This window comes from Abramis brama (assembly GCF_963993115.1).
Source record: "Abramis brama genome assembly, chromosome: 18".
NCBI lineage: Eukaryota > Metazoa > Chordata > Actinopteri > Cypriniformes > Leuciscidae > Abramis > Abramis brama.
The window spans coordinates 10896916-10924445 of NC_139980.1; the positions used below are offsets into that span (position 1 = coordinate 10896916).

General features: G+C 37.2%; 2 protein-coding genes across 11 annotated transcripts in view; one reads left to right on the forward strand and one right to left on the reverse strand.

Annotated features, from left to right (window-relative positions):
- daam1b (dishevelled associated activator of morphogenesis 1b) overlaps positions 1-21876 on the forward strand; it is a 79204-nt gene extending 57328 nt beyond the window's left edge. For 3 of the 5 annotated variants that reach the window (XM_084091743.1, XM_084091744.1, XM_084091742.1), the window contains exons 6-26: positions 403-736; positions 828-938; positions 1136-1239; positions 1341-1407; positions 1629-1746; positions 3290-3428; positions 3620-3678; positions 4459-4646; positions 4736-5047; positions 5592-5699; positions 6756-6785; positions 7837-7934; positions 10880-10964; positions 11804-11910; positions 13898-13986; positions 14461-14629; positions 14721-14828; positions 16812-16872; positions 16948-17079; positions 19261-19431; positions 20568-21876. In XM_084091743.1, the coding sequence (XP_083947869.1) occupies positions 403-736; positions 828-938; positions 1136-1239; positions 1341-1407; positions 1629-1746; positions 3290-3428; positions 3620-3678; positions 4459-4646; positions 4736-5047; positions 5592-5699; positions 6756-6785; positions 7837-7934; positions 10880-10964; positions 11804-11910; positions 13898-13986; positions 14461-14629; positions 14721-14828; positions 16812-16872; positions 16948-17079; positions 19261-19431; positions 20568-20780 (2803 nt within the window). In that variant the 3' untranslated portion in view covers positions 20781-21876. The remainder of the gene's footprint in view (positions 1-402; positions 737-827; positions 939-1135; positions 1240-1340; positions 1408-1628; positions 1747-3289; positions 3429-3619; positions 3679-4458; positions 4647-4735; positions 5048-5591; positions 5700-6755; positions 6786-7836; positions 7935-10879; positions 10965-11803; positions 11911-13897; positions 13987-14460; positions 14630-14720; positions 14829-16811; positions 16873-16947; positions 17080-19260; positions 19432-20567) is intronic. The other 2 variants (XM_084091746.1, XM_084091745.1) reach the window with 1 other exon arrangement.
- On the reverse strand, positions 7930-26753 carry LOC311068906 (trans-L-3-hydroxyproline dehydratase-like). 6 transcript variants are annotated; one of them, XM_084091748.1, is made up of 7 exons: positions 26644-26753; positions 24816-25304; positions 24538-24707; positions 23328-23450; positions 23047-23184; positions 22154-22312; positions 7930-8094 (listed from the first exon to the last, which is right to left on the reverse strand). In XM_084091748.1, exons 2-6 carry the CDS (start codon positions 25294-25296, stop codon positions 22187-22189), a joined length of 1038 nt encoding a protein of 345 aa, XP_083947874.1. In that variant the 5' UTR covers positions 25297-25304; positions 26644-26753; the 3' UTR covers positions 7930-8094; positions 22154-22186. The 6 variants fall into 6 exon arrangements, with proteins under 6 accessions (XP_083947874.1, XP_083947877.1, XP_083947876.1 ...); XM_084091751.1 differs by lacking the exon at positions 7930-8094 and adding an exon at positions 17386-17403; XM_084091750.1 differs by lacking the exons at positions 7930-8094; positions 26644-26753 and adding exons at positions 26315-26340; positions 26436-26562 and having other exon boundaries at positions 22019-22312.
- Positions 26754-27530: the final 777 nt, after the last annotated feature.

Genomic DNA, 27530 nt, shown 5'->3' on the forward strand with positions numbered 1-27530 from the left:
CCATGTGTTAATAATTTCTTTGACTTCCCAAAAATGACGTCTGTACAGTTTTGCATGTTTCATTGTCATATCACAAACAAAACAATTGACTCCAAGCACAACTACGCAATATCACCATATAGGGTGAAGATGTCCATTTTTCTTGGCCAGACATTACTTTTGGTCACTACTTGTTGTTCATAGATCTTTTATAAGTGAAAAACATTACAAATTAAAAAACATTATTAACTTTTGAAAATATTATAAATTGAAAACATAAGTTGACATCTGGGAAAATAAATACATTTTGAAAACATGTATGATATGACACCTTTAAAATGAAAGCGCTTTTTTGTCATTGCTTATAAAATTGAATATGAGTGAGAAAGATCCTTAACGAACAGCTGAATTTATTCCTCATAGGTTTGTAACAAGGTTCATTGATCTGGACGGCCTGACGTGCATCCTGAACTTTTTGAAGAGCATGGATTACGAGACCACCGAGTCTCAGATCCACACTTCCCTCATCGGCTGCATCAAAGCCCTGATGAACAACTCCCAGGGTCGCGCACACGTGCTTTCTCACACCGAGAGCATCAACATCATCGCTCAGAGTCTGGCCACCGAGAACATCAAGACCAAAGTGGCGGTGCTGGAGATCATGGGTGCTGTGTGTTTAGTGCCGGGAGGCCACAAGAAGATTCTGGAGGCCATGCTGCACTATCAGAAGTTCTCTTGTGAGCGCACACGATTTCAGGTGGGCTACTTTGTTTACAACCTTAAAGCCAAGTATCAAGAGAGTACGTATCAGGATAAATGCTAATCCCATGATGTATTTTTTGTCACAGACATTGCTGAATGATCTGGACAAGAGTACAGGGCGGTATAGGGACGAGGTCAGCCTGAAAACGGCCATTATGTCCTTCATCAACGCTGTGTTAAGCCAAGGAGCTGGAGAAGTAAGAGTTTCCACACTCGCCAGTTTTTAACCAATCTTAATTTACTCTTTGACCAGATCTGTGCTTTCCTCTGTAAACATCTACCGAAATAACTCCTATTTGTTCTTAAAGGAATATTTCACCCAATAGTTCACCTTTAAGAAAGTGTTGTGTATAAAAACCCAAGTTCATCAAGTGGTTCTTCAATTATCCTGTAGGCCAGCCTTGAGTTCCGGGTTCATTTGCGATACGAGTTCCTCATGTTGGGGATTCAGCCCATCATTGATAAACTCAGGTCACATGAAAACTCCACATTAGACAGGTAAAGTCCACATTGCTAACTTTACATTTGTTGTTGAGTCTTATCCAGCAAATTTGAGATTTTTGACTTTGCTGCATCTCTTTTTTTGTGTGTGTCCTCAGGCATTTAGATTACTTTGAGATGCTGAGAAATGATGATGAGCTCACGTTATCCAGGCGCTTTGAGTCTGTGAGTAGATCAAAACATAAAAAAAAATAAAAATAAAAAAAAAATATATATATATATAATTTGTTTTATTATATATTATGTATAAATATGATCATTTGTATATTTCTATAATATAATTATTTTTAATAATTATGTATTATTTTAATTCAAAGATGTATATTTAAAATAAAATATCCTGTGACTTAACACTATTGTATGGAATTTGTCTATTTTTTTTCCAGATGCATATAGACACGAAAAGTGCAACACAGGTTTTTGAGCTTGTACGGAAGAAGCTGGCCCACACAGATGCATATCCGCACTTTATGTCTATTCTTCATCATTGCCTGCTCATGCCTCGTGAGTGCTTACCTGTCCCTCCTAATATCATCTCTTTCCCCATTGTGACATAGTGACCGCATTTGTCTTTCATCCTATATTTTTCAAATAGGTCCTATAGCTTACCCACTCTTTCTTGCTGGGAATTTATTGTTTAGACTTATTTAGTTTATGGACCCTATCTTGCACCCAGCGCAATTGACTTTGTACACCGACGCATGTATCATTCCTATTTTGCACCCGCGCACAGTGGACTTTTCCCTCCACAGACGCACGTCGGTAAACTAGGAAATGCATTTGCGCTCCCGGGGGTGGTTCAGCACAAAGAGGAGGCGTGTTCCAGCGCAAACGTCCCCTGGTGCTATTTTGCAGGTTTAGAAAACAATTCCGCCACAGACCAGGAAAAACCTAGTCTAAAGTCAGTGGCTATTCATATGCTATTTTAAGGGCGTATGCTTGGCCATAATCAATGTAGCGTGTGCACAACGCGCATACACTTTGCTTATCTCATCTACACACAGACCCAGCAGTTCTCATTTTTAGAAAACCATACATTATTACAAGGAAAAATATTAACATACGAGGGAAATCATTGTGGTGTCCATGAAGATGTGAAAAAATAGGCATAAATCTAGCTTACACATTTACCCCAATTTTTATACGCCTGTTTAACCGAAGCTAATTTGGGTGGGTTTCTCCCATCCCCATACAATGTCACTTCTCCATCTTTTACGGCCCTGAAGAGAACGTCTCCTCGGCTGTGAACCGCTCCTGGCGTGCGCCTGGCAAATCCGCCGTTATAATAGCAATCCGCCTTGGAACAAGCGTGCCTGCTCTTAAAGGGAATGTGAGATGTCGCTCTGATTGGATTATTTCACGTTACACCCAAACCACACCTATGAATAATGAAGCTACTTCAGACCCATTTTAGATTTGCGTCGGGCGCAAGAGTCATTTATCCAGCCGGTATAATAGCAACAGCGCCCAAGACCCGTCCACAAAGTTACTTGCGTTTCGCGCTTGATACTTGCGTTCGTTACAGATCGTTAAAATAGGGCCCTATAAGTGAAACAATAAGCTATACAGACTTTTTCCACCAAATATTAAATGATATCATATAGGATAATGTACAGCTCGTCATTGATGCAAAAACTGTTTGGTTTTTGGTACAAAATTACAGTATTTGACCGCGGAATGCCACAATTGACCAATAAGAATCAAGTATATATTTAACCATTGTTTTAATGTTCAAAACATTTGTTCAAATGATTTTAAAGGAACACACTGACTTTTTGGGACTTTAGCTTATTCACCGTATCCCCCAGAGTTAGATAAGTCCATACATACCCTTTTCATCTCCGTGCGTGCCGTAACTCTGTCTGACGCACTATTTTGTCACTTATTGGGAGCAGTATGCTAGCTTGAGCCGTTTACCTCCAGTCTTTGTGCTAAGCTAGGCTAGCTGTGGGTGCGTCAGACAGAGTTACGGTAAAGTCCCAAAAAGTCGGCGTGTTCCCTTAAGTGTTCTGCATGCAGGAATGTTTAAATATGCACTTTGTTTTAGATAAGAGAAGTGGGAACACAGTGCAGTATTGGCTGCTCCTGGACCGCATCGTCCAACAGATGGTCCTGCAGAATGACAAAGGTCACGACCCTGACGTCACGCCATTAGAAAACTTCAATGTAAAGAATGTGGTTCGAATGTGAGTTTGCTTTTTTGTTTCAGACAACTTTTTTTTAAACGATTTTCTTTGGCTTTCAAATGTTGCTGTGGTGTATTTATAGGAAGCGTGCTTTTTTTAATACCCTCATTAAGTCTCTGCCAAATAAACCAAGATTATCTGTACTGGAATAATGAGTTTTTCCTTTAATCACATCGCTTAACCTTCTTCAGGCTTGTCAACGAAAATGAGGTGAAACAGTGGAAGGAACAGGCGGAAAAAATGCGTAAAGGTCAGCATATGTTCTACACATTGATGTTTCTTTTACAGCAGGCTGTTTTTCCATCCAGATTTATTGCTCTGTAACTATTGGTGCGTTCACATCATGTAGGAATTACCATTCTAACTAAACAATAATGGAAAATGTCTGTTAAACTTATAAATTGCAACTTGAAATTTTGTATTATATATTAATTTTAATAACTAGGAGATTGACATCATGAAACTGTTTTTAAATATACTTTTTAGCATTGAATAAAATGTTTGTTTATTTGTTTATATTTTTAATTTCATGAAACTATTTTTATCTATACTTTTTTAACATTGAATAAAATGTTTAATCATTTTTTAAGCTTATGTATTTATTTTGCTGATTATTTGTATACATTGTTTTCTTGTTTTCATAAATTAATTTAGGAATTACCATTTTGATTTAACAACAATAGAAAACGTCTTTGTGAAACTTATAAATTACAACTTAAATGTTATTGTAATTTTTATGCCTTCGCCATCATGACAACATGCAAAACGTACCAGCATGTAGTGAATTAATGTAAAACTCTAACAACAACATGCATATGGGATCTATTTGGCTTTGTAAGCATTGCCATATTAAATAATACTAACTGAAAATGAGAATGTCATCAGCTCCGAATTGATTCTCTGAGATGTCATCTCATAATTATGGTAATTCTGACACCGCCTGAATGCAGCCTATTTATAGATTCAGTTGGCTGGAAAGCAGCGTCTTCATTGTAGAGACATTTTGACCGTTGACCTCTTTGTCCTGCAGACCACCATGAGCTTCAACAGAAGATGGAGAAGAAGGAGCGAGAGTGTGATGCGAAAACACAGGAGAAGGAGGAGATGATGCAGACGCTCAATAAGATGAAAGAGAAGTTAGAGAGAGAAATAGGCGAACACAAACTAGTCAAGCAGCAGGTGACGGAAATGACTGCCAGACTACATGACCTCAGCACGGTAGGCTGATGATGTCACAATACAGAACAATATAAATGTCTTTTTACAGAAGCAAACATGAATTAAGACATCACTTTTTGCATATCTAGAGACAGATAGCCAGTGTTCCTGGAGGTCCTCCCATCCCTGGCCCTCCAGGTGGACCTCTGCTACCCCCTCCGCCTCCTCCACCTCCACCTGGTGGCATGATGCCTCCTCCACCACCTCCTCCACCGGGCAGCGCTATGATGCCGCCACCTCCACCACCGCCCCCTGGCGGCCCCCCGCCACCACCTGGACGCCCTCCTTTCGGTGGAGCTCCGCCTCCGCCAGGAGGTCCAATGGGACCATCCCTGAAGAAGAAAAATATTCCTCAGCCGTCCAATCCACTCAAGTCCTTCAACTGGGCCAAGCTCTCTGAGGTGAGACTGGCATGGTTTACAGGAGCAGACTGGGTCAGAGAAGAAAATCTTGTTTCTTAAGCCTCTGCTTTTAATCAAGAAACACTTTTGGAAGTCCAGTGACACAAATTAGTGTTAAAATTGTCCTAAATTTTCAGCATTTGTCATAGATTGTAGTGGACTAGATTTAAAAATTGTATTTTAATGAGAAAAGTATATTTCATGATGTATATTTCTATATACTTTTTAGTGTTTATTTATTTATTTAAATATCATGAAACTATATTTATCTATACATTTTAGCATTGAAAAAGTTTATTTATTTAAAATTTCATGAATCTGTTTTTTTTCTATACATTTTAGCATTTAATAAAATGTTGATTTATTTATTTTCCTGATTATTAATATGCATTTTTTTTCTCGTCTTCATTTTAGATTTATTTTTGAACTTCTCAATGCATTATTTACTTCAGATTTAGAGTTTAACAATGAACAAAATATACCATGTGACTTACAACAAGTGACTTTAAAGTGGATGGTGATTGAGTTAAAATCTCTCCAACAGAACAAGCTTGAGGGGACAGTCTGGACAGACGTTGACGACAGCAAAGTTTTTAAAATCCTAGACTTGGCGGACATTGAGAAGACCTTCTCTGCCTATCAGAGGCAACAGGTCACTAAACAATGCTTCTTTCTCTGGTTTTCATTTTTTATTTTTTTCCTATCCAGGATGATCTCACAAAGCATTTACTGTTTCTCATGCATGGTATTCATACGTTTACCCATGGTAATTCTGCATCACAGAGCATGGGGTTTGAATTAGCAGACTGTAAAATGCATTGATATCACCAGCAGCTTTCTATAAAAAGCAGACATTGGCAAACCGTCCTCATTACGCCTGGTAAACCACACACTTAGTTGCATTATAAAGCGATTACATACATTTCTTATGGCTTTACAGTCAAATTAGAGGGTGGGAAAAAGGTTGGGACCTCATTGGGTTTGTATGATCATAAACGTAATTTTAAACAATGCATTAAGTACTGTAAGCTGCTTTTAAAATAACTTTTTGAAGGCATGCTTAATACAATAAAAAGTATATTCATTATACCTCTCCAATTTCATCAAATTCTCACAACTTTATAGATTTAATTGACTTTTGAAGCATTATGGTATGGAAGTGTATTTCTCACAGTAAAAGAAATTAAAAGATAACTGTGATTTATATCTAATAATTGTAATTGCATTTTTATTTCTCGCAATTGCAACTTTATTTCTCATCTTTATGTATCAAATTATATCAAATTTATTTTCTTTCTAACTTTATGTGACTATATCTCACAATCACGATACTTTGTTGTAACTGTGATTTTATTTCCTTCAGTAGTGGCTATTTCTCATAATTACTGCTACCATTGCGGAGCATGTAGATTTGATACACTTGTCAAGGTGGAATTGGAGAGGTACAGTAACTTGTGATGTTAAGCTTTAACCTTTCATTCATGATCAACTAGCATGCATCTTATAGTGCGCACACACATTTACACTGCATTTACAGACCTCCCATAAGGCTCTGTTTTGATGCACACTCACGCTCACCATTCACCACCCATGTAATGTCATCATTATGCACATCATGCCTGTTTGAGTTTGTCTTGGCTGAATTCACTAGACTACTCTGTCTCTCTAACATGTGCTGCATCTTCCTTGCTTCTTGCCTGCATTTTAGGACTTCTTTATGGTCAATAACAGCAAGCAGGTAAGTGGTTGAACATATCTTAATAGTCTTTGCATCATCTCTACCCCTCTCACTCTTTCTGTGTCATTCATTTTGCATTCTCGATGCATTATTTACTTTAGATTCAAAGTTTAACAATGAACAAAATATACCATCTGACTTACAACATGTGACTTTAAACTGGATGGTATTTCTGGGTAATTGCGATTTTCTTTTTTTCCTCAGTTTTTACTTTTTTCTCACAATTGCGAGTTTATGTCTTAAAATTAGGACTTTTTTTCAGAATTGCAAGTTTATATCTTTCAGTTTGGAATATAACTCGCTATTGCGCGTTTATATCTCACAATTCTGAGAAAAAAGTGAGTTATAAATTCACAAATCTGACTTAGATCTCGTAATTGCGAGGAATAAAGTCAGAATTGCAAGATATAAACTCACAATTGTGAAGAGAAAATAGTGAGATAAGAAGTTGCAATTAACTTTTTTTCTTCTTCATGGCAGAAACAAGCTTCTATATTATCTAGACAATATATAAATGTGGAAATTGTTTTTATTTTGTTCCAAATCAATCTAATGTGACTACTTTATATGAATTATGACTAGTTAATATAAACTTTCCATTGCGACTTCTTATCTCACAATTTTTTTCCTCATTATTGTGAGTTTGAAACTCACAACTCAGACAATTGCGAGTTTAGATCCCGCTATTGTGAGAAATAATGTCAGAATTACAAAATATACAGGTAAGCTTGCAATAATGAGGAAAAAAATTCTGAAATAAGAAGTCGCTAGTAACTTTTTAAATTGTATTACAAATTTTATCATTACAATTTAATTTATTTTTTCTTCCAGAATCAAGCTTCCATAGTATCTAGATGGTATATAAATGTGGAAATTGTTTTTCTTTTGTTCCAAATCAATCTAATGTGACTTTATTGGTAGAGTTCATATAAACTTTCCATGTAAGTTTAAAATTCAGATTTCGGAATAGTCTGAGTGTATTGATTCTTTTATTTGAATTCTCATCTTTAAAGTTGTTCTTGAGTGAAATGTATCTCCTTTTTGACTGCAGAAAGAGACTGAGGAAGATGTGTTGAGCTCAAAGAAAGTCAAGGAGCTCTCTGTGATCGATGGCCGCCGGGCTCAAAACTGCAACATCCTTCTCTCACGGTGAGTGATGTGTCTGACCAGGCTTTGAGTTCACCACCGGCTGCCAAGTGTGTGTGGAACTCACTGACCACCAGATGTAATGTCATATCCTGTGGGTTAAACCTTGTGGTTCCTCCGTCCTGGTTTGGTACTGTAACCTCCACCTTGGTTATTGTATTTCCTATCAATGAAAGAAATACCACTCTTTAGTTTCTTCATATATGTAGGAGGTGGCTTCCTTGAATTCTTTATAAATCAATGCAGCGTGTGTCTCTAAACATTTACAGGAACCATTCCTCATTAATTAAAGTAATATTTTTTCACTCTTGAAAACATGGTTGTCAATGCCAGGAAGGATATTTGACTTACACACAAGGAACCCCCAAGGATTCTGTGCTTGCAGAAGCTCCACAGATTATCATTTATAGCTTTATACGTACAGTAGGTGACTGAAGTATGAAAAGAGAGCTTAACACTTTAATTATCCAGGGTTCCAACTGAGTTTCTCTTCTCAGTGGTGATGTTGTCTTTATACATAGTTTTACTAGAGGATCAAATTCTTATTTTAGGTTAAAATATCTGTTTTTTACCTCAGGACTGCCCTTTTAGTATGAAACGAATCCCACAAAGCAAACTGTAACAGTTGGTGACAGCTGCCAATCCAGACGGTCTCGGATATATGACGGCTCACTGACTGACTGTGGTTTGGCATTGGACCCAAACACCAAAGGTTCTTGTAAAGCGAAACTTCAAACTACATGAAAAAAAACCCCCAGACCAATTCCAAAATCTCTAGATTCACTAAAAAAAAAAAATTTAATAAAATAAATCCCCACTGCAAACTTGTATTAATGACAGTTTGTGAATAACCGACATTGAGACCCTCTTTAGCGCACATTAACAGCTGTCTTCAGCACCATCTGTAGATCACGGCCTGTGGTTCTATTACACTCTCATCCTCCCTAAATGGTCTCTTAGGATTCTCCACAAGCAGAGATTGGGGTGTAATCCATTGTACAGCCACCGAACGGACCACCCAAGCTGAGATTCACAGGGATTTAAATAGTTTCGCTTGTAGCCTGTAGAGTCATTAGTGTTGGTTTGAGAATGGTAAATGTGGTGCTGGACGACGAGGCGGCGGAGGGTGAGATGGTGGTCTGGAAATAGAGGGAGATGATACTGGGAAGTAACATATGTTCAATAATTGCTAATTAGAGCTCAGTTCATATTAATCTACTCAGTATTGAAAGTTTTCATTTAGAGGAGGAATTGAAACCTACTAAGCCAGTTCCGATAGGTCAGAAAGGACAATTTCAGTTTTCAAAAATTCAGTTTTGTCGTAACAGGAATAAATTACATTTTAAAATATATCAAAATGGAAAACAGCAATTTTAATTTGTAATAATATTTGACAATATTACTGTTTTACTGTATTGTTGATCAAATACATGCAGCCTGAGAATAGAAAACAATTCAAAAACTCGTAGTCAGGTTTTTGGTTTGTAAATAACAAAAATATTTCCATCATTAAAGGACACTTCTTGACAGATCTGATGTATGCTATTGAAACTTTTGTCGGTTTTATTTTAGATAGCCAATAACTTTGCTTTTAGATTGCACGTGGCATTAGAGCATCATTCTCATTCTAGAGAGCATTTCATTGGACAAAAATCTATAGTATGTAGTGCAAGATGAGTCATAAATACTTTTGTCTGTTTTCCTGGATGAGGAAAATGCCTATATATCTGCTAAAAGTGAATTTTGTCAGCATCGTCACTAGCATACAGATGGCCTCAAAGCCAACACACATGGACTAAAGGTTAAAAAGCTTTGATTTTGATTTCATTGGGTTGGATAATGGCATCTCGCAATCCTGTTAAAGTATCTGTGACCACAAGAAATGGAACGTCCTCTGCAAGATTTTTCCACGACTGTGTCTCCGGCTTATTATTCGCTGATTAAATAATAAACCAGGGAGTCCTGCGGTTACGCTAATGACCTCCTAATAATGACGTTGGGTTGCCTCTGAATGAACTGAGGCTGCCATTATTTCATTATTTTCCTTCCTGAGTTCAACTTCACTGACTCCTCTAAGCATGTGAACTTTTGTTAGAAAGTACTTGGTAACACAGAATGCTAGGAATTGGAAGCGCTGCTTGGCACAAACACCTAGACTCGAACATGGAAAGTGCTCTGGCCGTGTTTCACGTCAGCGCTGTGGTTTGCAGTCTCTCTGGATCCTGGCAGGGGAACGAAGGCTGCTCTCCAGCGCTGATCTCAGACCCGTCAAACACCTGTTCTTCTTGGCCTAAAGTCCGCACATAGCTATCCCTGGATTAGATGCATCTCTCTATCATTCATTTGCTATCTAGGATGGTGGGCTTGACTGGTGGATTTTCCCCTGGGCTGTTTGAGGGCTATTAAAAAGATCTGCAGATATTTATCTTCCTTAGATTTTCAACATGTTTTAACAGCATACTTCTCATAAATAGTTCAAACAAATTGGTTGAAAGAGCAGGAACTCATATACGACAAACTGACCACAAATGTAATGTTACTGTCGAGACGTAACCAGTGATGATCACAGATTATTTAAAGCAGGCAAATGCTGGGTTAACTTATATGAGTCATGCTATAATATCACTTCTTCACTCCAGTAATGATATATAGTGTTAGCCAGGAAATTCCTGGTAACTGGAACAAACACACGGGTTCAACATCGGGCCGCAAAATTAATAGCTCTTCTAAATAACATACACTAATTTATTTATACTGTATGCCAAAGGAAAATTGATGCAAGCAGAGGAAATTCCCTAGCAATTTCCTTTTCTCTATGTGATTAATTTGAGTTCACTGAGTTCTGTGCTGATGTGGATCTATCACTCAAATTTAATTTGTGAATTCATTTCAAATGAATTTATTTGTCCCAGGTTGCTTGATCTGTATATCCTGTGCTTGTGTTTCAGGTTGAAACTTTCCAATGAGGAAATAAAGAGAGCCATTCTGACCATGGATGAACAGGAAGACCTGCCCAAAGACATGCTGGAGCAGGTGAGTGTCCAGGCATGAGCAGACTGCAATGTGAGGGACAAAAGGAAAAGCATAGTGACACTGAGTTTAAAATGAGAAATAACGTCACATTATGAGATACAGTATAAAGTCACAGTTATGGAAAAACTGTCACAATTGCGTCGTCAACTGTGAGATCTGCAAGTCACAATTATGGGAAATAAACAATTACGGAAAAGTCACAATTACAAGATATAGCTGCATTTGTAAGATAAAGTTTCACTTGTGAGCAATAAAATCACAATTGTGAGATAGAAAAAAAGTTGCGTTTGTGAGATGTGAAGTCACACTTATGGAAACAGTTGCAATTTTGAGATTTGGAATTGTGAGACATAAAGTTGCACTTGTGAGAAATAAAGTTGCAATTATGAGATTTTTTTTAAATTGACAATTGTGAGATGAATTTGCATTTAAGGAAAAAAGTCGCATTTGTGAGATATAAATTTGGAATTGTGAAGTACAAAGTTGCACTTGTGAGAATTAGTCGCTATTTTGTGAGATATAAAGTTGCATTTGTGAAATATAAAGTTGCTCTTGTGAGGAATAAAGTCACAATTATGGATGAAAGTTGCAATTGTGAGATATAAAGTCCTAAATGTAATTGTGAGATATACTGTAAAATTGCAATTATGGAATAATTGTGAGATATAAAGTCGCATTTATGAGATAAATTATGTAATTCTATGAAGGAAGTTACAGTTACTTTTTTTAATACTCTGAAACAGAAACGGCCTTTCAAAATAATGTCACATGAGACTGGTGGAGGATTATTCTCTATTATTAGTTCTGTTGTAATTAATGGTGTTTCTTCACTGCTCCAGATGCTGAAGTTTGTCCCAGAGAAGAGTGATGTGGACCTATTAGAGGAGCACAAACATGAGTTGGACCGCATGGCAAAGGCAGATCGTTTCCTCTATGAAATGAGCAGGTATGACAGCTAATCAAACATGGGGTTTTCAAATATAAACTGTCATTGTTGTGACAGTTAATGGGGACGTTCATATATTGGTCTAATTTGAATCTGAAAAGTATGACTGATTACCCAACTGCTAGTTGGTTGGACTAGTTCTTAAGACACAGTCTTAACATTGTGGCTATGTTTATGCACCTGGTCCTTGTTGGTCTATGTAAACATACACTAGTTGGCCGTCTTTGACCATTACGATGCACCTTGAGTAAAACTAAGTTTAAAAAAAATAAATGTGTGGCAAGTGTGAATAGTTTAATTTCAGATAAAACTGGACAAGTGTAAATGCATATGGCTGTTGAAGCCACATACGCAAATTTTACTCCTCCCAAAATGGTAAAAAAAAATAAACGTGTGAGAGCATGTTATAGGCTACAGGCTCCCGGTAGTCACATATGACAGCGCTACTGTAACACAGATATAACCTGCCACAGATAAGTAGCCTTTCTCTTCAGCAAGCTGACGCACAAACTGCCGCAAATGAGTTTGGCGACACATCCTGAAGCTCAGCACACAATCCTCTTCATTAAAAGACTAAATTATCTTACCAGTGCTGATGCTGCTGTCTCTCCTATTGCGGTCTTTGAAATTAGTTGATGATAAATTAATTGCAGCTCATATTTGTTGCTTTCATTGACTTGTACCAAAGCCCCTTTAAGACAAGTCATTTAATTCAGCGGCCATCTTTGAAATTCCTCTCGGACATGCAAGTGCAGCTCCTTTCCCTTTGAATGGGGAAACATCAAATTCTCCAAAACTGTTCGCCAAGCTTATGATTAAATTTCATATTTGAAATTACCAATGAAATCTGACAACAACTGTCTCATTTTGTTTCTACACACGCTAATGCACAATGCGCAGTCTGACTGTTTCTATTGGAACCGGAGCTTCTAACTGCTGCTGCAGTGACGAGATTCCGCCATATTGAGCGTTGTACTTTTCCCCATTCAAAACAATACGAGTGACGAGTCTTGTGTAATTCTATAGTCTTTGGTTATACTCTGTTAAATTTGCATACAGCACAGGAATTGAAGATTGGGTTTATATTCGTTTTGTGACACATTTATGTGGTCATGTGTAAATGGAAGAGATTTAAAAAAAATATATATATATATAGCTATCCCATAATTAAAAAACTGCATGAAGTGACCGATACCCAGAAAGGCCCCGTTGCTGATTGGCATGGATTCTTTCATGATGTTGGTCTAGTACGTTGTGTGTGAGGAGTATCTGATCCATGAAGGCCACCCACCACTGTACATTGACTTATTCAGAACTGTTTAGTTTTTTCCACACAAACACACAGTGTCAGGAGCAAATGCGATTTCCTGCAGGAAGGAAGGAAAAGGGTTATGAATCCTGGGTGACACATTGATCTGGTCAGGCTGAGGATCCTATTCAGCATCAATATTTGCTGTAACTAAATAAGTACTATCTCATCGTAGCTATGCAGCTGCCTTACACTTTCTAACAGAGGAGCTGAGCCAAACAAAGCACAGGTGCCTTGGCTTGCTTTGCTTGCTTTTTCCCTGGTGAATTTTTCACTCCGCTGTGGCTGATGTTTGTAGTATATAGAGGGTGGAAGAGAAATCTTTCAAAGAATCAACTTGGTCGTCAGATTTTAGTCCCTAGGCTGTGTTTGGGCCCTCGGCAAGTGCGGTCACCAAGGTTATTGTCCCCGGCACAAGTTTGCTGAATGTAACACAGCAGCGTCAGTTTCAGATCACTGGTTCAGGCTGTTTGTTCTTTATTCGGTGGAACCATTAATGCTGTGTATACAGATCATATCCGTTTTATCGTGTCCTGAGCGGGACAATAAAGTTCTACAGCTCATTTAGAATCTATTATGGGTGATGTAGTGTGCAGTCTTTTTAATGGGCCTTTCTTTTATATTTGATGTATTCTCCCTTTTTCCCTGACCCAATCCTTTTCTATGTCCTTCCAACAGAATAAACCATTATCAGCAGAGGTTACAGTCTTTGTACTTCAAGAAGAAATTTGCTGAAAGGATTGCAGAAATTAAACCTAAAGTTGAAGGTGTGTTCATGTGCTCTTTAAATGCATTTGCATTGCAAAAAATAGGGCTGTTAGTAGATTAGTACATTTTCTAAAGTTTAGTTTAAACGGTCCCATTTTTAGCTTAAGAAAATACTGTATTCAAGTGAAGAATATTCAGATTAATTATAATACCGTAATATATGTAAATTATAATGTTAAAAAATAAGTTGATGAAAAATTACGTTTCATGCATATTATTTTTAGTTTCAGTTTATTGTGAAATATTATCATAAAGTATTATCATAAAATGCATGTCAAATAGGTATTATCAATTATATATATACATATAAAATTACATTTGTAATACAAATCTATTAAAATTATAATATATATGTATACATGTATAGTGTATATATAATGCTGATAAGTATTATTTACAGTATAGTTCATGAACATGAAACATTTAGGATTTTTTTTCCCCCCTTGCGTGACTATTTGTATTTCACTTTGCAGCACTGATCAAGGCCTCAAAAGAGGTGCTGCACAGTCGAAATCTCAAGCAGCTGCTGGAGGTGGTGCTGGCGTTTGGCAACTACATGAACAAAGGACAGAGAGGCAACGCATATGGCTTCAAAATCTCTTCGCTCAACAAGATTGCAGACACCAAGTCCAGCATTGACAAGTGAGAAAATCTATCTTCGTGTTTATAGAAGAATAAAGAACAGACAGTGATTTATATTCAAACTTTTATTGTTGCCTTTGTCCCGTTGCAGGAATATCACTCTCCTACACTACCTGATCACTATTCTGGAAAAGAAGTACTCAAAAGTCATGCTCTTCTCAGAGGAGCTGCAGAATGTGCCGGAAGCTGCAAAAGTCAAGTAGGTATAGCTGCGGATGGGCTATATCGTGCGCTTCTTTCGTCAGCTTTACGATTTACAGGCCTGTAGGGTCTACTTGTGCTAAATGGATTTTGGAAATAGTTTTTGCGGTGTCACTCCCCCCCACCACTGGGCTTAAATCCATGCTGTGGGTCATACAAGCTTTTGGTTACTCGCATATGCAGAGGAAAACCCTAAGTTATAGTCGGAAGAAATGGGGCCCTCGGCTCTCCTGGCTCTAGGTGCTGAAATATATAAGTGGTAGAGAGATACATGGCCACCATAGCAAAGAGAGTGTGAATACAGCTCCACTCCATGACCTCTCGAGTTCTGCGTGCCAACAAATATGGGCCAAGATGTGAGTGATACACTTGTGACACTTTCCCCCTTGGAAGATAGTTTCTAATTTTGAGTCATTCCTCATTACTTTGCCTTAAAGGGACCGTCCAAATGTACAGTAGAATGTCCACTAAACTACTTTTTAGTCGCGCCAGCGAGACTAATGTGATCATGATCGGTCCACAAGTGAAGTCACAAGACAAATTCTGCCCTTGATCTCATTTGACGGGGTAGAAAGAATTAAATGAAGAACTCTTTTTGGCTCAGGCAAATCGGTCAGTGTCATTTATTCAGACTACAAATGAAAAATATGTTGAAAGGGTCACAAGCTACAATGAGTGGACAGGTTTTTCCATAACCACACAAGTATGTCTCTGTGTACTTTGATAGTTCAGTCTGTTGTGTGTAGGGAGGAATAAAGGCGGCACAGATTGAAGACAAGCAGCTATCAGTCCCACAGAGAGGTCATTTCTGCAGCTATGAATAGCTCAGCTCAAAACAGAGCCTTTCACACACATTATATTATTAATGGAGTCACTTTAGTGCTATCACAAGGGTTGAAGTTCAGATGAATGGCTGTTATATATATCTGTGGTTCTTATCAGTGTGACCGGTTTGGAACTTGGAACGGTTTGAAGGTTAGCCTGTATGGCATATGAATATAATTGTGTTAAATGGCATAGGGGAGAATGGGGTAAGATGTGTCACCCCTTAATATAGCAAACTTTGAATTGTTTCTGTTACATGACCATATACTTAAAAAGGGCCCATCATATGCAGCTGACTGTGATTGAGAGATGTACATATGAAAAATATTGAAATACAAAATGCCACGTTTGTATAAAATATTTCAAAATGTTTTATTTAAAAATATATATAAAACGTTTAGAATATGTGTTAATTCATATTTAATATAACTGTTTAAATTTTAAAGTAATTTGCATTTTATATGGCAGGTACAATGAATTTTATGGTAATATAAAATAATAAAAATACTTTTACATTTAATTTATATAAAATATAATCATTAAAAACATTTATAAAAATATGTCATACTTGTTGGTATATTTTAAGATTGTTTTAAAATAACAATCTTAAAAAAGATTAAATTATAGGAAATTGTCATGAATGATTAAATGAAGCATTTCCAAAATGGTAACTGTGGGGTAAAGTGTCAGATGCTGCATTAACTAATAATACTAAGTGTAAGCTTTCTCCCATATTGTTTAACCATTAAATAAAAACAATATTACAAAATGTTGAAAACTGTTTCACAACACATCTATTATTAGTATTGAACTTATTTTACTGAAAATATGAAAAATGTGCTGCAGAATGGGATTGGGCATTTAGAATGATATTGTTCACATTTTCCTCAATTATTCAATCCACTTGACCACAACTAACCCCTAATTAGTTATATATTAACCCCTAATTATATATTTTTTAATATACCATCATATATCATATATTTCAGTTTATAGCAGACATCCTAACTAAAATATTAGTTTACATCTAATTTTCCTTACCTAGAGAACAAGTCAAAAGTGGCACAGCTTACCCCACTCTCCCCTTAGAGGATATTCTTGACTACACATAAAATAAAATGATTGTGGTGTTTATGACTGTGTTTTTTTTCTATAGCATGACTGAACTGGAGAAGGAGATCAATAATCTTCGCAGTGGCTTGAAGAGCGTAGAGAGTGTAAGTGCTGCATGAATCCTCTTTGTTCACAAGCTTAAAAGCAAATCATCTACACTGGCTCTCTCTCTCATGCAGGAGTTAGAATACCAGAAGAAGAGTCCTCAGCAGTTTGGGGATAAGTTTGTGTCTGTAGTCAGCCAGTTCATCACAGTGGCCAGTTTCAGCTTCTCTGATGTCGAGGACTCCCTCGGTGAGGCCAAAGAACTGGTGAGTGTGTGTGCGTGTGTGCCGGACTGCATGTGTTTGTTTGTGTGTTTATCTTTAAGGTGCACATCCTGGTGCTCGCTGAGCTTCTTTCAAAGGCCAGCTGGAGAAACAGGCTGCAGTTACCCTGGATGTCCTGCTGCACGCAGGAGCTGACCTTCAACCTCTTACTGCGAACGCTTCCTATGTAGTGACCCTGGCACTTTCACTGGCCCCTGGGGGCCCTACAGGACGTCGAGGAGGAAAAGGACATACAACTGTTACTGCTTTCGCAAGCCCCATCTGTGCAGAGGGAGGCACACTCCCACCTTATATTATCTTCCAGTCCTGTGAGGGGAAATGAGTATATGAAATGTGAAGGTTTTTGAAAGCCAAAATGCAGCAAATTCATGATATATTGTGCTTTTATGACAGGATTGTGAATGTTTTGTATGTACAAATCTTGGATAAATGGGACAGCCCACCTCAAAGTTCTTAGAAATGCACTATTTGTATTCATGTTGGTTTCATATTTCATAATATCTGAATGGTTACTTTTATTATTTATATATATATATGGTCAAATTACTAAAATGTTAACCAGGATAATAACTCTTTTATTTTAGTATTATTTATATACTATTGGAGTAATAATTCATCATTTGAATTGACTTTTATTCTTCAATTATTTAGTTTTAAGTTTAGTTTAAGTTTTAGTAATTTTATGTGCTTTTGTCATATATTTTTTATATTTTTATTTCACTTTCAGTAATTTAATTTAAATTATTTCAGTTAGTTGCCAAGGTTGCATTTTTGCTTAATTCCTTTTGACATTTTAAAATTTTCAACTAATATATTTTTTATTTCAGATTCATTTTAAAATGAATACTAGTTGTAGTTAACAATAACAACACTGCAAATCATTTGACATTTTAAGTCTTATTGACCTTGATACACAGCCATGAGGGTATGCAGGGTTCGTCTATGATTTCATTTTCTGATTTGTTTTGAGGGTTTTTTTCCCCTGCATGTTGGTCACAGCAGACAAAAGTTCAAGTTTTTCAAATATTAATTAGCAATGAAACAGTTTTCTTTTGTCTTGATTATTCCATCATGACAGTTGATTTTTTTTTTTTATGCTTATGTATGAACTGCATTTGATATAAAGGTCACAATAACATGCCGTATGCACTCTATAGCAAAAAGTCTTTACCTCCAACCTAACCTAGGCCTCCTGCCTGAAGTCTGAGACAGATAAGAAGAGAATGTAAAAGCAGGGCAAAGGAGAAATAAAAATATGCCCCTTGGCTCTCAGGCACGTACAGGCCCAAAGAGGAGCTGTTCCATATGGCAGTGATAAAGGCACATCAAAGGCATTGTGGGAAGGCTAGGCCTCCTCCCCTGTGGTGAGACGGCACGAGGCAACAGCAGTGCCATGGCAAGACTCCAGTCCCCTGTGTTTAGGCTGTAATCAGTCACTGGAGAAACCTTGGTTAACAAGACCACTTTATGCTTTGCTACCGGTGACCGGATAACTAGCAGCGCGTCACACAGTTCATTTACTAGAACTTCATTAGACCCCCACAGTTTGTTATGCTACTGTTTGCCCATTCCACTGCAATTTGTTTTTCCTCTCAGTTTGCCCTTTTTTGCAATGTAAAAAAAAGAAAAAAATGTATGGGTTTGCCACTTGAATACTCTGTTGTCAACTACATCATTGTTTTTATGACATAAGTAAAAATATGGCTTTTTGTGACAAATTGAATATTGTTGTTGAAAACTGTGCTGTTCATTATTTAGCAACATTATTCAGTGACATGTAAATTATTTAATAAGTGTATTTAACATGTTACTTGTACAATTTTTCTTCTAAATAATATCTTTGGTACTTTTTTTTTTTTATAGAAAATTGTCTCTGCATTATGGAGCAGTAACCACAATTTCATTTTCTTTCAAGTCTTAGAAACCACTAATGGTCTGGAAATTATAAACAAGCTAGTCATTTATAGCTATTATTTTACAAACAGTGCAAAGAAATACTGTATGTTGCAAGAAAAAAAATCTATTGTTGTGCCACAGTAGGTTTGTGCTTAGTGTTTAAGTGTTTTTTCTGGATTTTCTTGAGGGATTCATGTTCATGTCACTACTCTGAAAGTAAAGAGAGCAGGAAATGGCTTTCATATGACCAGTGCTTCTGTTCACCAGTTCTTAAAGGTAGTCAAGCACTTTGGGGAGGATGCTGATAAGATGCAGCCTGACGAGTTCTTTGGGATATTCGACCAGTTCTTGCAGTCGTTTGCAGATGCCCGTCAAGAGAACGAGAACATGCGCCGACGCAAAGAGGAGGAGGAGCGCAGGGCACGAATGGAGGCTCAGGTCAGTGAACCTTATACATGAAGTTTTATATAAATATACTCACCGGCCACTTTATTAGGTGCACCTTGCTAGTACAGTGTTAGACCCCTTTTGTCTTCATTTTCATGGCATATATTCAACAAGATGCTGGAAACATTCCTCAGAGATTTTTGTCCATATTGACATGATCACATCATGCAGTTGCTGCAGATTTGTCAGCTGCACATTCATGATGCAAATTAATTTTCCCATTCCACCACATCCCAAAGGTGCTTTATTGGACTGAGATCTTGTGAATGTGGAGGCCATTTGAGTTTAGTGAACGCATTGTCATGTTCAAGAAACCAGTTTGAGGTGATTTGAGCTGATTGAGTGATTGAGCCAGGTAGGCTGTGGCATTTCAACGATGCTCAATTGGACCAAATTGTGCCAACAGAATATCCAACAGCAGAAATCGAGACTCATCAGACCCTGCAATGTTTTTTTCAGTTTTTTTTTCAATCTTCTAGCTGACAGGATTGGCACTGGTGTGTCTTCTGCTGCTGTAGCCCATCTGCTTTAAGGTTTGACGTGTTGAGCGTTCAGAGATTCTCTTCTGCAGACCTCGGTTGTAATGATATAATAATATTTGAGTTACTGTTGTTTTTTTATCAGCTCGAACCAGTCTGGCCATTCTCCTTTAACCTCTGGCATCAACAAGGCATTTTTGCCCACAGAACTGGCGCTCACTGGATATTTCTTTTTTTCAGTCCATTCTCTGTAAACCCTAGAGATGGTTGTGCGTGACAATCCCAGTAGATCAGCAGTTTCTGAAATACTCAGACCGGCCGTCTGGCACCCAACAACCATGCCATGTTCAAAGTTACTTAAATCACATTTCTCCCCCATTCTGATGCCCAGTTTGAACTCGTCTTGACCATGCCCGCATGCCTACATGCATTGAGTTGCTGCCATGTGAAATTGTTAATGGCAGTTGAACAGGTGTACCTAATAAAATAGCCTGTGTGTGTATATATATTTAACTTGAAAAGTTAAGTAACTGACAGCCTCTGCTCGAGCCAAACCACTTAACTCATCTCATCAGGTCCATATCTCATCTCTTCATTCTTCACCCATTTACTGATAAATATGATGTCCTCTTTTTTGATGTCTTTCAGCTCAAAGAGCAGAGGGAGAAAGAAAGGAAGGCTCGAAAAGCCAAAGAGAACGGAGAGGACGACGGGGGGGAGTTTGACGATCTGGTGTCCGCTTTGCGTTCTGGAGAGGTTTTTGATAAAGACCTGTCAAAGATGAAGCGCAATCGCAAACGCATAAACAGCCAGACATCAGACACTGGCAGGGAGCGTCCAATTACCAAACTTAACTTCTAAATGGCAGTCATGCTGATCAACCACTGAGACGCATTTCATTGCAACCAAATAACCTCCTTGCAGTGGTGAATGTCTGGAGGACACTCATTAGCTCCTCTCCTCATATTAAACACCATCACTGGTAGCAGAGGAAACCATGCTTACCCAAAGACAGTCAGTTTATCTTGTGTCATGTGACTGTAATGGGCCACCTGTCTAAATGCAGAGAATATTGCTTCAAAATGAACCTAATTTAATGATTCATTTCATCAAGTGTGCTGGAGCACCAGGATTATTATCAGAGATTTTGATAAATGTGAGTTTACTGACTGGTTATGAGTCAGAAGCTCACATTCATTTGACCACATAAACTTGCAATTCTTGTCAACCCCTTTTTTCTTACTGTAACAAGACAAATCGTCAGAAGCGTCAATGGCTCTTGGCACCCATGTGAACTACTCCATTTCTTGCTTTTCTGACTGCTTTTCTCTCAAAGTGGGAACAGATGGTTATTTAAAGAGGTTTAATGACAAGTGTCTGTATATAGGTCACTGAAAAGCTGTAAAGTGACTGTACCCCTTTAAGAGAGGGTTTTGCCCTTTCTACTAAGGGTGTTTTTTTTTTTTCGTTTTTTTTATACATATAGAGTGTTTTTAAGGAATATTACTGATATCAATAACCAGGGCTGTGGGTTGCTTATTTCAGAAAGTTGACTGCATTGTGATATCCGGTACAGGCTGACTGGGAATGATTTTTTAAAGGTGTGATTTTTAGGGGCCTCTGGTGCCCATGTTGTGTCTTAAACACTGTGGACGGTCATTGTACAGACTCTATGACTCTCTGATGTCAAGTGTTGGACTCTCTGTTTGAGGATGTGAAATGTAGTCATATTTAAAATGATCTGCAAGTAATCAGATCAAGGCAATACTCTTCTTCCCTTACATTCTTCCTTCCTGTCTGGAGTCTCTCCTGGTTTTTTTATGATCAGCCTAGTTGTATGACAAAGTTTCCTTTTTCAGTGCAAGATACCTCCATTGGACTTTTATAATTTAAGGAAAACTCAGCCTTCCATTGTAAGATGAACCGTAAGAGAATAAATGGAAGAATCTGAAAAGTATTTACTGTTACATGCTGTCAATTTAAGTCGCAATAGGATTTTATGATAAAGGAAAAACAGAGACAATACTTGTTTTTAGTAAAAACTGTCACCACACTGTTCATTCAGTTTTTGCTGGATCAAATATAGTCAGACGATGCCTCCTGGTGGCCATTATTCACAGTTCAAACAATGTCAAAAAGCACAATGTTTATTCAATGTCTGAAAGTGTTTATGATTTCCTTTACAAATCATCTACATCAGAAGATTGATGTGCTCCCACGCTCAGAAACCGTACCTGAAATCAGGCAGAAATTGATAGATGATTAAATCAGCGCAGAAGGAAGCCTCCACAGAGGGGGTCGTCGCTCTCCTGGGTGAAGCTGGCCACACCGCTGTAGTGAGCATGACCTCTGACCTCTACTACCACAGCCTTGAAGTCCCCACACATGGTCTCCTTTAACAACAGAACAGCTGCAAATGACTGATTTTGTTAAAGAATCAAGCATATAAAATTCAGTTCTAGGACTAGTAACATATACAGTGCAATGCATAAGTGAATACACCCATGCTAAAGTTGACTAAAAAGAGGAATAAAAAATCATATTTTGGAAATTGAACTTAATGCCTTAATTTAAAAAATTAGGAAAAATCCAACCTTTAAGGACTAGAGACTGGCATGGGGTACTTTCCATAAGATCATCTCTCAATGCAAATCAAACTAGCTTTTAGGCTAACTGAAATAAAATCATGCCAATCTCTAGGTATGGTGAAGGCTATGTGATGATGTGGGGCTATTTTAATTCCAAAGGCCAAGGGAACTTTATCAGGATGCATAGTATCCTAAAAAAAAAAAAAAAAAAAATACTTAAAAAAAAAAATCTGCCTGCCTCTATGGGAATTTAACATAGGGGTGTACTCACTTATGCACCATGTATTTTAAGGAAGAACATTTATTTATTTACGATACATTATTCATTCACAAAGAAAATTGGTGTCCTTAAAGGTTGGATTTTTCCTAATTTTTTAAATTAAGGCATTAAGTTCAATTTCCAAAATATGATTTTTTATTCCTCTTTTTAGTCAACTTTAGCATGGGTGTATTCACTTATGCATTGCACTGTATATAATACCTCACTTATTTACAACAATAAACAGATATGAAAATCTGTTTTTATTTGCTACAGGTACCTCTACTGCTGTTCCTGTAAATACTGATCCTGTAGCTCCACTCTGGAAGCTTCTGGCCTGGTTCAGTGCGATCAGGCCTTTATGGTACTGAAGAGCGATACGAGCGGTGACGCCAGACCCAGTAGGGCTTCTATCCACCTGACAACCCATATAACAGACATCTGTCACATAGACTGAAGAGCAAAAGAGTTGATATCATTTTAGGAGGAACAGTATTTAAGGGCAGAACTTCCTGTTTATGGATTGATATAAACATGTCAGCCGGTCACTGCTGGTTTTACCTGCGCGTCAGCAAACACACACACATTAGTCGTGGGCTCTTCAGAATAACCATCTTTGCCGTCAGTAAGGATTGTGCCATAGAGGAAGGCCAGATCCTCACTGACTGGATGGTACAGCTTTACCTAGGGTCAACAATAATTAGTCCACTAAATTATGCAAATTATAGATTAATAAAACACAATGTGGAATAAAGTAGGTTTGTGTTTCTTTCTTTAGAAAAAAAAACCCCTTAAATTTTAATGAAAGAATCAAATAAGGTCTTATTTGAAACCAAACCGAAATAAATAAATAATTTCATCCAGTATCACCATATTCAATTAATAGATTAATCTTGTTTGATCCCATTGGGATTAGTTAGAAAAGGTGATTCTTTAAAGTCCCCCTTGTAGTCAATAATTTTATAACTAATATTTGATCACCAAAATTACATATTTAAATGTTTTTTTCCTGTGAAAATTTCTATTCATGCCTTCAAATAGCTTGAATGTAATTCCACACCATTGCTTCATTAAGTACATGCAGATCCATGAATACGCAAATTAGTACCGCCTCCACTCACTCACAGCAGCTCAGAGATCCACTCGCTCAACTTTACTGTAGTAAACACTGCACAATGCCAAGTGGAAATACTGGTTTAATCCAGCCGTATATGTTTGAACCAGAAACAGATTCAGAAGAAGAAGTGGAAGAGTGAATTACACTAGCTCGTCTACAAGTCGATCGATGTATCAGAATGGTTATGTACAGCTCTCTGCAACGTCGGACACATAACAGTAATTAATATGATTAACCTTTGGCTTGACTATGTTGTCAAACAGATAATAATGTGTTGCTAATGTTACAAAAACCATGTTCTCGTTCACCATCTCAGAGTCGGACAGCTGCCTTCTAAAAATCAGCATCCTTAGAAAAGCTTTGAACAACTCAGAACGTCAGTGGAGAAAGTCAAATTGTTTATAACATCATAATATACATCTTATACATAATTAACCCGCTATATTGCTAAATGTGCCCGATTTTTTATATCAACAGAAAAATATACCGGCATAACCTGGCTTGTCTTAAGACTCCCCTGCTTCACAGCATAGTAATGATGATAGGCTAAAGCTCCTGCACGTTGATGTGATTGGATTCATTTGACCAGTTCTCTTTATTAAACACTTTTATATTTTTAGTCTTAGTTAAGAATAACAACACTGGGTCAGTTACCTGGGATTTGACAGCATCACTCACAGCAGTGGCTGCATCCACCAAATCTCTAGTTTTGGACTTGTTGACATCCAATCCAAACTTCTCAGCACTCACAAAAGCATAAAGAGCTCCACCATAACTGATGTCCACAGTGATGGACTCATATCCTGGTACAGAGACACTCACATCTAGAAAAACAAGGATAGCAAAGAATTAAATTGACTAATATAATAATAAAATTCAAACTTGCAATTTCTTTTATGATCGCATTGCCATGCTCTGATCATAGTTGTCACCTGTAGCGAAAGCAAAGGCTGGCACACTGAGAAATCTGACAGCTCCGGTTTTCCCATTGGAATATTGTGTGAAGGCCTTCACTAAGCCACAGGGACAGTGTATGTTTATCTGCGTCTCAGGTGAAGTGGGCTCTTTAATCAAACCATAATCCACCGCAAAGCGCCCGAGCGCAATGACAGCGTGGCCGCACATAGTGCTGTACCCTTCATTGTGCATGAACAAGACGCCGAGATCAGCCTCTGCTAACTCACTTCTGACCAGAAGGGCTCCGTACATATCATAGTGACCACGGGGCTCAAACATTAAGACCTTGCGAAGATGATCGAGATGCTCTCTCACATAACGTCGTTTGGCAAGGATGGTGTCCCCCTTCACTTCTGGAAACCCGCTCAGGATAATGCGCAGCGGCTCTCCACCTGTGTGCATGTCCACTACTGATAAAACAGACCCGGAGTGAGGGGGCAGCTTTGGGAACTCCATAGATCACTCTGTAGTAAAAATAAATTCATGAATACATAAATAATGAAAAACAGATTTGCAATAGTCTCAAAACAACTGTATCTTTCTGATCCATCTTTTTTAGGGTACTTTGATTTAACATGCAATGATTTTTAAAATGTTGCAGATTTATGCTAATGAGAACTGTCACATGAAATTTAGGACAAAAGACAGTGCACGTTTTTTTTTGTGCCACCAAGTATATATAAAAAACTTAATAAATAAAGTCAAAGTAAAGTAAATTAAATAAAGTCTTCAAATATGACATAATTGTACATAAATAATAATAATAAAAATGCTCAAACATGCGTAAATAGTTTATTAGCTTAAAAAATAAATTATTAAAGTAAAGCTGACGGGTGACATTGTAAAGATAGCTCATAATACTGAAGAGGTACATTAACCAAAAAGATTTTATGATGTTCATTGTAATGGACTCTCAACGTACAGTAATCAAAACTGTACTGTCAAACTGCTAAATGTGATTTTAGTAATAATCCTCCTACAACTGTTGTCCAATCATCACAGTTATTATCTCAATTATTATCAGACCATTATTGACAAAAGTGGTCAAATGTAAAAGTTTTACATTCGGCAAACTATATAACAAGAAGCTATTGCGATGCTTTGAATCTGCATTGACACTCAACCTTAGGCTATGTCTTTCTGGTAACATCAAAGCTGTCAGTGGAATATGGTACTATGATTAAAATCCCTGAGATCTAAGAAGGCCATACGATTTTAGTACCGTAGCTCTATTATTGATGCATGGACAAAAGGATTGTCCACATGCATCATTAAAAAACAAAAAAAACAAACAAACATGTTTAATCTTAATGATTTTTTTGGTACCATAAACAAACAGATTTTCCTAAAAGGGGAACTTAGCCCCATTGTACCCTTATCCCAAAGCCTTTATGCAGAAATATAACACAGTAGTCAGAATTGTGTCCAGCGCTAGTTTTACTGAAATAATTTGAGATATGAAGCAGCATCTTACCGTCACAGCTTTGCACTGTTGATATGCTACTTATGAGAAAGACAGAAAGTTTAATAAACACGTCATCGGAAATATTATCGAATGTTTTATGTTTTTACGATTAAAAAAACTGTTTATTTACGACTGTTTATTTCAATGTGCAGTGGCTCTTTATGGATGTCCCTGCATGTTTTCTGTTGTACTGAAGGGTTCATTCTAAAACCTGTAGAAATTTCAATGTATTCAGATTGTAAAAACCTGCAAATATCCTGCAGCAAAAAAAAAAAAAAAAAAAATTATCATACTATGATAAAACCATAAATTTCCACATCTTATTGCATATTACATACCTCTCAAACATTTGCACATCAAGAACACCAAATGCTGCCACGCATCGAGATAAACAGACTCGCGTCGCGTGTAGTGGTTTCTTCTCTTTCAGCATTGGCTTATTGGCGACTCGCATATATCGCCACCTATGGGTTGTTGAATATTATATTATGTTATGTATATTTTCATATTTTCCCATCCCTTCCAGGTACCCAACACTGACTGCACAACTGATTAATTTTAATTTCGTTAATCTAGCCAATTTAGTTAATATTTTTATTTTCTAAAGTTTATATATATAACTTAGATCTCTTTATTTTATTATTTATTTTGACTTATACTTTTATCACTTTTTGACAAGGTAACGCAAGGTATCATCATATAAATGTGTGTATATATATATATATATATATATATATATATATATATATATATATAAATATATATATATATATATATATATATATATATATATATATATATATAATCTTATGTCACGCGTGCCAAGCCCGCGAAACCTGCCAGCGGGTATATAAGCAGGGGTATTGTGACCAGCTCGCGTAGAACCTGGTTTTCATTTTGAGTGGACATCGCACCAGCTTTTCTGAATCTGAGGTAAAGTACTTTTCATTTCTGAGGTACATTACTTTTAAAACATACGAGCCCACTACAAAGGTAAATGATACTTGAAACTTTGAAGAAAGTAAATAATAAAATCTAATCACAGCATAACGTTACTATATTAACTATTGGTAGCAGCTAGGCCTAACTTTACTCGGTAACGTTAGCCAGATAAATAACTGCCACCTTCCTAATGAACATATAAACATTTTAAATTGTCATAAAATTGATTAACTGTCATTTCCAGGAAATTTACCTCTACTTTTCACGTAAACAATGGTTTTCC